We start from the raw sequence: 12,072 nt of genomic DNA, 5'->3' as shown, positions 1-12,072 counted from the left end.
CTTCATAGGTGACGTAAGATAACAAGATAAGAGACCCAGTGAAGGTTTAGTGCTTTGGTTCCCAGTCAAGGCTCTGAGAGATTCCTCTGAATAGATCCACCCAGCCACACTTACACACACACACACACACACACACATACATACACACACTTCTTAATGTCATTTTAAATATGGCCAAAAGGCCAGACTTGGGTTGAGTATGCCAGTAGATTTAATACATGTACAGCATCAATCCCATAACACAATCTGCGAAAGCTTGTTAGTGATTCATTTATTTGGTTTTACACATAATCCCAGATAATGGAATTATGAAATTATGGAATGGTTTTCAGTAATTGATAAGGAAAACATTTTCCAATGGAAAATATTTGTTGGAGAATAGATATCATGCCAAATTTGAGAACTTTACTTCTCTCTCTGATCTCTGAGACTATTTCCATTATTTCATGCAAATGAATACAGTTCTTTTGACTGAATCATTTCACAGACCATAGCCCACTGGTATCACCCCCTCATATACCCCAAACAACAAACAGAGAGGGGGGTAGAGAGAGAAAGAGAGAGAGACAAACAGATAACAGGATTTGGTAATTTATGTGCGTTCTTTTATTTTGTTTAATATCCAAGTAATATTCTTGAGCACACAGAGAGCACTCATTAACCCTTTTCTGAAGAGGTCACCTTGATCGTGTCCAAATCCTGGTCACCATGGAAACCTGGATAAAGAGAAGCAGCCAGGTTGCAACTCAGGGAATTGAGAGCGTTCATGGCTGCACCATGGTTCCCTGTTTTCGAGTCAGAATGTGATGAAACTCAGAAGTGACTGTCCAGGATATGAGGAGCCAGTTGGGGTGAGACCCTCCCGAAATTCGGGGGAAATATTTAGCCATTTAATACTGCGTTAGCAGACGTGTTCACATACCCTTCTGTCTAATCAGAAGCCTTTTAATTCTTTCATCACCTTTCATTTGTGGGGCACTGTGAGACCTGATTAAACCCACTCACTGTCCTCTCACAGGGACCATAGCTTTCCTTTAAGGCCCTCTGGTCCTCTCTGCCATCTGACAGTGCAATGCAGACCAGTCTCCATCGCTGTGTCGTAATCATACCATATGAAAAAACACACACAAACAGCAGACCCTTGATAAAAGTCACTAACATAAAATATACTATCAATAATATCAATATCGGAGCCAGACTTACAGAGAAAAGGCCTTGTTGTGTCTTTTCATTCATCCATGTTAGGACATGACTGAAAACGTGTAGACGTGTATTAACAGACAGGTGGCTATTTACTATTCATATAAAATAACCATAATTTATGTCACTTGTATTTGAACATAAAGCAGAATTCATCAGAATAACAGCAAATTAATGCTTTATAGTGTGTGAACTGAATCATTTATAATGTGACTGAAAAAGATTACTGGCAGCTAGGCACTGTGAAGAATGGTTCTCTAGAATTTCCTGTGTTCTGGGTGTGCTACTAAAATCATCCACCAGATGGCCATAAATCCTAAATTAGATCACATTTCATTCAGCACCAGTTGTTCATAACAGACCTAGAGATCCATTTAACAAACCCAGTGCTATTATAATCCAGCACAGATGGACCTACACAGTGCTGTTCTATTCCAGCATACACAGATTTGTACAGTGCTGTTGTAATCCAGAGTAGACAAACTGACACAGCACTGTTCTAATCCAGCATACATAGATTTATACAGTACTGGTGAAAACCAGAGTAGACAGACTGACACAGCACTGTTCCAATCCAGCATACACATATTTACACAGCACTGTTCTAATCCATCATACACATACTCATACAGCACTGTTCTAATCCAGCATACACAGATTTACACAATGCTGTTCCAATCCAGCCTAGAGAGACCATCACAGTGCTGTACTAATCTAGCATAGACACATACACAGTTCTGTTTGGATCCTGTTTAGACAGATCTACACAGTGCTGTTAAAATCCACCATAGACAGACCCACACAATTCTGTTCTAATCTAGGGTGGACAGATTTATATAGTGCTATTCTTCTGCAGAGCATACAGATTTACACAGCACTGTTCTAATCCAGGGTAGACAGATCTGCACAGTGCTTTTCTAATCCATCATAGACAGACCAACACTGTGCTGTTCTAATCTGGCATAGACAGAGGTGTCAAGCACACTGAGGACTGAAACTGAAAAATGCTGGTTTAAAGCACAGTGCAGATTAACTGTTAACAGCAAATGTGTGACTGTCATGTTTTGGTCTTGTGTTCCTTTTTGATGTGTTCTCCATGAAGAATGAGGTATAATGAAATCTAGTGCTAGTCGTACAGTAATAATAAAGAATATAAAAATATTTTAAAAAACCCCAAAAAAATTTTCAAAGGTCCAGTGTAAGACAATGCATGTATCCATTTTTGCACTGCAGGCATTGTATTCCACCCAAAACACATTGCCATTGATCTGCAGAGAAATGCACTCTTGAACAACAATCAACCCAGCAGTTCTGTCTACCCCGCAGGCCCAACCGCCCTGTATCTGTGAGCCACAGACAGGGGCATCCGTGAAGGCCAGCTGTCCCCATCCCAGTCAGAGACCAGTCATCACAATATGATCCAACATTCACATGTCCTTCAGCAAATTTACAGGGCACCTCACCTCCCAGCACAGACACCTTGACCAGGCCAGCCCCTGACCTCCACGATCAGCCTGTCGATGGGTTTCATCTAACACCTCTAATGTCAGTCACTCATAAAATTTGACAGAGTTGTCACTGCAGTAGCTGTCACATCACAGGTTTTTACCCCACCAAAACATATCCTGTAGCCCTGCCCTAGGCAGAGGGGAGAAACAAAGGTACAACTGCATTACTGAAAACACGGCAAACTTTATCCTAGTATTTTAAATGAAAAAAAAGACATAAAATACCAGGGCATGTCCAATATTGTTTTGAGCAGTTCAGAGTTCGGGTTACAGGAGTCCATTTGGTAGGGGTGTAACGATAAGCCAAAGTCACGGTTCGGTATGTACCTCGGTTTTGGGGTCACGATTTGGTACGGTTTCGCTACAGTGAAAAAATACATGCAAAACATGAAATTTCTTTTCATTAAATATGAATTTACTTGTAAACTTATAAACTTGCATAAACTTGTAAACAATGGCAAAGTAGCCATAATTTCCAGTTTGCTCTCCACTCTGTTTTTTCCTTGTACCTTTGATGTTCACATTTGGATGATGCCGTCTCAAATGTGTAATCATATTCGATATTAACATTTGGATGATGATGTCTCAGATGAGATCATGTTCGACGTACTGCCAGCAACATACCCGATTTCAGTTGAACAATGCCGGCAAGCTGCCTTCGTCTTATCCACTTGTCTTTCCCCATTGCTACTGTAGTTCACTGGAAAACAGAAATGTTCCAAAAGAGAGGATCTGAAGGATACGGAAGGCTCCTAAAGCTCTAGCTTTGCGGTCGCCAAACTTACGAGGTTTCGTCATTGAACATGTGCTAATTCAGTTGCTAAGTTACGGCTCAGTTATGGAACCGGAGAGGAAACTGAGTTTTTAATTTTATTTCCGCATACAGAAACGTAGAAGAGAGGGCACACTATAGCTTGTCAAGTATCACTTTATTCGCTGACGTTTCGGTCGACTGACCATCAGAGCATAAAAAAGTTATGCACGTAACGGTTATAGCTAGACTATATTCAGTCGAATCACAAGGCGCCCCAAACCGAACATCCTGTACCAAATATGTGTACCGTTACACTCCTAACACAAAATGTACAGCTTGACTTTAAATGTAATAATAATTTCATGATTTATATGTGTTACAGTGTTAGCTGTGAAATGAAAAAGGAGTTTTGTTACATTAACGTAATGAGAGCTCAACAGACTGAACCTGCAGTGGTTGGCAGTGAGTTGGGGGGGGGGGGGGGGGGGGGATCGCGGTCCCATATTCTGGAACCGGAACATGAGACCGTGGATGTTTGCATCGCGGTTTTGGTCTCGGTTTCAGAACCGTTACACCCTTACCATTTCGTTCCATTTGTGTTGGGTTCCACTAAATTTCTAGTGACAATTTTGTGAATTATGAAACAACTGTGCATGAGATCACAGAATCTGAACACGAATGGAACAGGAGGTGGGAAAAATACACACAGACTCATAAACTCTAATGTTATCACATGAATGTAACATCTCTGCAGTGGTGGAGGAAGTACTCAAACACTATACTTAAGTAAAAGTACAAATAAACAGACAAAAATGTACTCTAGTAAAAGTAAAAGTACCACATTAACCTTTTTACTTGAGTAAAAGTAAGTAAGTACCTGCTTTTAAATATACTTAAAGTATTAAAAGTAAAAGTACTTGCTGAATGTATTCCCTAATGCAATGGTCTACAATATCATTAAGTGTGCCTACTGTATGTATATTTTGTTTAATACATCAATAGTATGGGCTGTGCCATTTTAATTAACAATGCTGCAGATGATGCTACTGATAACACTGGCAAACAATCTCCTATCAATTATTTGAAAGGTTATTGTTTTTATTGTGTTTACCCTCTGTGACACAGTTCACACTTGGACTTACGATTCTGTGAATCAGAATTTCAGGGGTGACCTGCAGAGTTAAATGCCATTAAGCAAAATAAGAAAGAAGACTGATTATACCTTTGAAAGTTTTTATTTAACTGTAATTAAAACCAAACACAATATAACACACTGCAAAACCATTGTGTTATATTGACTGCAGTAAACACATTCAAGTCAAAGTTGTCTGCCTGAAAAAAGGGGCATTAAACACACCTAACAAAGGAATAGGCACTGATCCTAACACAGGATTTCAACATATTATCTATTACAAAATTTATACTTTTGCCAGACTGGTCTTACAGGAGATGGAAATTTGGTTTGGCTCAATAAGCATGCCAAGTAGGGTTGACAGTCTGACTTTTAAATTACATTTTAATGTAATTAAGACAAAGGTATCTTTAAAGTAATTACTACGATGTTAATCCTGTCATTCTATAATACCAACTCATTTTAAACCTTAACTCTAAGCACAGGGCTAAAGAGCCCCTAGCCACACAAGCAACATAACCACCGCTGTTCCTGGGATCTAGCATCCAAGCAAACACCCAGGACCAAGACTACATTGCGTTAGCAACATGCATGTGTTACTTGCCAGTTAACGCTAGATTATAATAATTTAGTCGTGTTTACTTGTTGCTAGTGGTGCATTTGAACAAGAGGCTAGCTAAGGTTCCATAAGACTTCACTAACCTAAATTAATTTAACATGCAAAAGCCAGGTAGCGTTAAGCAACTTAATTTACCTCAATATGTTTCTTCAAATTTGACGTCGAATTTTTGAAAGCTAGCATCTCGTGTTTTCGAGGGAGACAAAGATGGCACCGAAATCTCCATGAATCATTTGTAGAACCGGTTATCTCAAACAACATGGGTGGCGCATGTCTAATGGCTGAATCTCCGTGGTGGCCTCTCTCGAATCCATTTTGGGTGTTTTATCACCGATTAGTGCTGCTGCTGATTCTGCTGCCGCGGGCGTGCCCCGCTCTTGTTGAAGGAGGGTCTAACATTACCTGCCCGCTTTGATTGGTTCAGTGGACCAATTCCCCTCTCGCCATTGATTACTTTAAAACTAACAAACAAAAGAACGCAATGTGACTGTAATGTGTAACGCAACGCATTGTAGAAATGTAGTGGAGTAGAAAGTGTACATATTTGCTGTAAAATGTAGTGGAGTAAAAGTCAAAAGTGCCCACAACTAAATCTACTTAAGTACAGATACATGAAAAATGTACTTAAGTACAGTAACGAAGTACTTGTGCTTTGTTACATTCCACCACTGCATCTCTGAAATTATTTACTCTTGTGTCAGTGTCTGTTCTTACACACCATGACATTTGACTAGAACAAATTAAATTATAAGCACTACCACACTGAATACTCACATAAGTATACAAAAATATATTCACAAAAAACCCCTTACTGCTCCAGTCTCACATGTTGCAGTATATTTTAGACTTTTTCTTCATTGTCACACTCATCAGAAATGCTGTGTGCATGAGTGCATGAGAACCTCACGTCTGGCAGTTTTACCTGAGCCGTGGGCCTGTGTGGAAACAGCTTATTCAGCTGGTACACACAGAGAGAAGGCTCAGCCCAAACAGCAGACTGCAGCACTAAAGCCAGACTGTGCTGTGGTCTGCTTCCTCACCCTGGTCTCTCATACTCTCATACCCCTGTGGAGAAAGGAAGCATGCAGCTCCTGTCTGTGTATGTGACATGTATGTGGTCCAGTGAGACATGATCCATGTGTGTGTGTGTGTGTGTGTGTGTGTGTGTGTGTGTGTGTGTAAGTGTGTGTGTGTGTGTGTGTGTGTGTGTAAGTGTGTGTGTGTGTGTGTGTGTAAGTGTGTGTGTGTGTGTGTGTGTGTGTGTGTGTAAGTGTGTGTGTGTGTGTGTAAGTGTCAGAAATGCAATTTTGTGGCATTTTGATTCATTACAGTAGTCACCGAATGCTCATTCAGTGTTTTTCTAAAAAGGCACCCTGTCCAGCCGATGTTCAGAATGGTCCAGTGGATTTACAATTCAAATTATGTCATGACTCCTTTAATTTGTCTGAAAACATTTATTTCCCTCTCTCCTTGATTCCAGTTTTCAGCAGACATACTCAGGATCCGAGACCAGACTTAAACATCTCGCTCTTCTCTTTTAAATCTCAAAGCAGCATGTCTGTGCATACAATCAGCAGTCAACAGTAAACAGCATTCAAAGAGTACCGGACCATGATTTTTTCCCTCACAAAGCTCTTTGTGTTGATCAGACCAAGAGAGCAGCCAAATAATCACTGCCTTTGCACTTATATTGACTGTCCTCTGACACAGTCAAGGAGTCTTGTCCTATCTTAGAGCATACTCAAACCTGCATTTCACCATGAGTACATTCTTATTCATCACAGGCTTCTATGCTTTAATGGTTCCTTAAAGCACAGTCTTTCTTCTCATTGAGAATGACTGATATGATACCATGAGAGCAGAGTGATGGCTCCTTCCAATGCCAAAGGATGCTGTGTCATGTTATAACCACACCTCCTTCTGAGTTATGTTCTCATTTAAAGATTACATAATGTGTGCACACCATAGCATAGACTCTGATCCTCTTAAACAAAGCAACTCTTGTATAAACATAAAATTCATCATGACTGACCTCTGACCTCTGCAGAGAACTGGGCTGAGTGTCGAGTTATAAAGAGCTGAAGCTGCTGATCCAGAGCACAGGACAAAAGGTCAACATCCCAGGAACGGATTCCTGAAAAAAAAAAAACCAAAACACACACACGCACGCACAAACACACACACACACACACACACACACACACACACACAAAGACATAACGTCATCCTACACCTTCTTCTCTCCTTTCTCCCCTAACTCTGATTTTCCATGCATTTTCACCTGTTTTTTCTTCGACTGTGAGAGTAGCATCAGATACCACTGCAAAATGAGGACCTGGTTGCATAACAGGCTTTATAGAGTGGCTTTGAAGATGATCCCTTGAAGAACTACAACTGTTTAGAGATTCATGTTTACAGATTTGCATAAACACTATGTTTCCAAAAAAGTGACAAGAGCACCAACTTTGGAGCCATGTTGAGTTGTAAATAATTAGTAACCTCAACATAGCTGAGATTAAACTACTTCCCCCACATACACCACACCCCTTTCCAACAGTCTTCATTAAGCCATCCTGTACAGAAATGTCTAAGAATATAAGTCATTAATAGAGAAAACACCAATTACCATTCCTCTCCACCCTCTTTATTCCTCCTCTGTTCTCCACATGAGATTGTTTACTTTTAATCTGCTGTCCTTTCTGCTTTGAGTGTTTGTCTCTGCTGCAGTAACTGCACTGTATATTTACAGAAATGCTGAGTCACATTTTCTCATTATCAGTGATCACGTAGCCACAGACAGCTCATTGCCCTCCCTTTTCTTTTATTTCAGGTTTGGGGTAGAGTGGTGTGAGTAAGGCACGTGCTGATGCCTTAACACAAATGTCTTTCCTCAAGGTATAATTATCTCATCTCTAGTCTATTTGGTAAAGCACTGTGTGTTGTCTAAACTGCTAGAAATAGACTTCATTTGTTGTGGGTGATCATGTGACAATGTGTGTGTGTGTGTGTGTGTGTGTGCGGAGGGTGTTTCAGCTCTCTGTTTGCAGCAGCATCAGCGCTGTGTTTGTGCAGTGCCTCAAAGCAGCTGCTGTACCCCTGAGCTGATGAAAGACAGCGAGAGTGCTCACATTTTCTATTACCCTGTCCAGGGCACTGTTTCATCTCTGTGCCATGTTGTAAACCACTAAGTCCCACACACCCACACCCACAATATCCCACTTCCCATTTGATTCACCCATGTGGGCCGATATCTGACATAAGACCATGTTTCCTTGTCAAATAGACAACTGCAGGTGAGAACAAAGAGGTAAGGTAACACCATACTGAATTACTGAACATGCTAACAAATCAGAATGGTTTTCTGCATTAACTGCTAAACTGGAGAGAGTATGTATGAGAGAAGTGACACGATGGGGTTTTCTGCCATGGGTACATAGATGACATGAGATGACACATTAATGATGGATACTTTGTGGATATTTTGCCTGATATTTTCTGTTTTCTCAAAGTCCAAAAAAACATTTTTTGTGTGAACCCCTATTCTGTTCAGTTTGATTAAACAAATGGTATGTCTCACTACAGCTAACAGGTTTAGACTATTGTATGGTCTTTCATACATTTAGATTTGCTGAAATAGCTGAACGGTGTAATGATGGATGTGTAGCTGTGGATAAATTAATCTTCCTCTTCATTAAAAAGGCAACATTTTATTATTCTCTCACTGTGCTGCACAAAACGATAAATTATTTTCATTTGACGAGTGTCTTTTGTTTCAAACACACTGAAAAATGTAGCAAAGTCGTGTTGGAAATCTCAGTTAAGTCAGCGTGCTATATCTTCTCAAGGCCTTCCCTGCACACATAATACACACACATAAATGAGTCAGTTCTTTAGGACAGATGTAAGAGACACTAGAGGAGTGGAGTAGTTATAATTTACCCCTGTAATGGAGGACAGGGTTGTTATTATGGAAACGGTCCATAGAAGACTACAGTGATCAGAAGGTGTAACCTGCAGCCGACATCACAAAAACGCTTAAAACGTTCAACTCTGTTCCAAAGTCCCTCAAAGAGACGTAAAAACTACTGAGACCAAAGACGTCTCACGTGATTACAACTCCGTTCATTAGTAAAACTGGGCAAAGACAGTAAAAAACACTGTACGTGCTCACTAGTGCATTTACAAATATGTACATACGTAATAAGTTTGGAAATACGTTGATAGGCAACGTGCCCGTGTTAACATTTTCACGCAAAACATAACAAGCAGCTAATCATAAAAGCTTAGCTAATCTATTCATCTTAACATACGAAATCAGATTAGCAGATTTATGAGCAAACAAAAATCACATAAGCCACTTGGCCACGATAATGGCAAACTCCCAAATCTGTAGCCTAGTTCCTTGAAGTTGAGATCAGCCTCATATGCGTCAAACGAAGGCCAGCCGAGCGACTCTTGCTACGACGCACAAGCCTATGCGCAGCTGCTGCCAATCCTCGCGAATTTTTTAAAATTAACACCGACTAGACACAGCCTTTGGACTTATGAAAATGAGATATATTTTCAGCTGTTTGTCCCCTCAGAAATTAAGATATATGAGAGTGAGAGAGAGTCTTGTAAACTGCGCTTGTACACGAGCAAGCAGCAATCATCATCATCATCATCATCATCGTCGGCGTCATTCTGAGTTCTCATACACATTATCTGCATGACCATCCTCTGCTTTAATACCAAAATAAATCGTTTCCATGACAAAATTCGAGGCTGCGTCCTGATCGCCCAGACACCAACTCTGTGATGTATGGCGCAGTGCACTGCCAAGTCACACGAGGACACCGCAGTGCACAATTTTAAACCCTCCGAAACGACAATGGCAATGTTTTCTCCTATTTCGCTCTCGACTGGGCGTACTTACACTAAAGGTAAACATGTGGCATACCCCATACCTATTCTTTTTTATCGTTAGAATGACAAAGGTTCACTCTCTGTAAAATTTACGTCCCGTTATTTTTCACAACTCAGAGAGCAAGAATGTGCAAAATTGTTAACGTCCAAAGACAGAAACATTTTTTTTTAAATATTTGCTAAATATAAATTATCTTTTCATTTTTGTCATGTGGTTAGTGCAATAGCGCTTTCAGCTAACAGTCAAAAAGTTTTGTTGGTGAATTTGATTTCACAATTTTTGACTAAAGACGAGAAATTTCTGAGTTGATAAAGTGCTTTTTCCATGTTTTGGTTGTGGTAACAAAGACTTAAAGTTGCTTAACTGATTGAAGGCTAAATGGGCTACTATGTGCAACTTTCTATACACCAACGGCTGTAGATGATGCATTTTGGAAAACGTCTTCGTTTCGTTTCTTAATGATGCTGCCGTTCTCTGTGAATGGTTCGAGATCACTGTTGTATCAGTTTACCGACACCTTAATAGACTTAACATATCAGATCTATATCTGTCCTAAAGACTTTGCTTACCACGCTCAATGTGCTCTCTGGCAGACTGCAGTTGCTGTTCTGTTGCAATCTCTCCTATCACGATAAGCATGGAGTAGTTCCCGCAGCCAGAGGGTGGACCGCGGCTCCGATGCCGCCCAAGGTGCTGGATCCTGTCTTCAGCACCGTCCCCCTCGTCCTCCTCTACCACTGCAAGCGCACCTCGGGGCGGGATCTCCATGACAACAGTACTGTGGGCCGACGCTGGGCCCGAATCCATCTCCATGACAACTGCTGCCACGAGCAGAATGTGCAAAGTAAAGATGGTGAGGGTTTGTGGGAGTGAAACGTCGTTCAGTTTTTGAGCTATTTACTTAAATATGATTGGCCAAAGGCCCTTGTAGGAATGTGATGTCATCCATGGTTCCTAAAAGTTAAGGAAACAGTGTTGATGCAAACTCAAAAGGATGAAAAGAGCCTGACCGAGCATCTTGAATTTGCCAAACCTGTGTGTGTGTGTGTGTGAGAGAGAGAGAGAGAGACAGAGAGGGAGAGAGAGAGAGCTGATCTATTTGACTGCAGGTACTAAGATTTGGGTGCTGTCCTGTCCTGAGGATTACTGTGCGTCTATAGTGTGTCAGTTTGTGCTGATTGCCTTGCTGATATCTGCACTTTTCACAGACAGGGTGTCATTGTTAGATTTTGCTTAGTCTCAGTCTGGCATTAAGTTAAACTGGATTAACTGGCATAACTGAAAGTCTCTCTGCCTTCCTCACTTTGTATGAGCTCTGTCATGCAGGCTTTCATCTGTTGGCTCAAGCCCTGACTGCCGAGCCGATATTTCAGGGCCTCTTCAAAATGTCTGTGACTGAATCCAGTAATGTATGTTTTCATGATGTTCAGTGATATTCAGTCTCAAAAAGGTGTTGTCGTGCCAACCTATTTGACAGAGAAGTCAAATGTGACATGCAGCAAAGCCGTTTCATCAGCAATAATCACACCAATATTGAACAAGCAGATCATGTGATCTCCTTTAAAAAGAAAAACACTGGGATGGAAATAAATGGTGTATTCTGCATCTGTTGTATTCCATAAAAAACAGCACAAATCCCATGTTCACTGTACACAAACCCATCAGCTGTTGAGGTGATTATAATAATGAATAAGTGAACCGGGGCTCTGCCCATGTCTTGCAGTGAATGTGGTGTTTAGGGCAGTCTTAAGGTGAATGTGGTGTTTAGGTCAGTCCTAAGGTGAACACAGTGTTCAGGCCAGTCTTAAAGTAGATGCTTTCTCCAAAGAGACATAATCCTAACCCTTTCTCTCATTACCCCTGCGCCGGCGATTTAAGTCTGTAAGTCAGAATTCTCACACAGGACCTGGAAGCTCAGTTTTCTGTTCAAAGCCAATTGTTTTACAACTATTA

The 12,072-nt window shown here is 40.8% G+C and overlaps 1 protein-coding gene across 1 annotated transcript in view; it reads right to left on the bottom strand.

Moving 5' to 3' along the window:
• map1ab (microtubule-associated protein 1Ab) overlaps positions 1-10,932 on the bottom strand; it is a 36,558-nt gene extending 25,626 nt beyond the window's left edge. Inside the window, exons 1-2 of the mRNA XM_030765273.1 lie at positions 10,689-10,932; positions 7,246-7,347 (exon numbers count right to left, since the gene is read on the bottom strand). Coding sequence (XP_030621133.1) covers positions 7,246-7,347; positions 10,689-10,932 — 346 coding nt within the window. The remainder of the gene's footprint in view (positions 1-7,245; positions 7,348-10,688) is intronic.
• Between the last annotated feature and the right edge of the window lie 1,140 nt (positions 10,933-12,072).

This window comes from Chanos chanos, chromosome 2 (assembly GCF_902362185.1).
Source record: "Chanos chanos chromosome 2, fChaCha1.1, whole genome shotgun sequence".
Lineage (NCBI taxonomy): Eukaryota > Metazoa > Chordata > Actinopteri > Gonorynchiformes > Chanidae > Chanos > Chanos chanos.
Note: the sequence above shows the minus strand (reverse complement) of the source record. Positions and strands in the feature narration are given on the sequence as shown.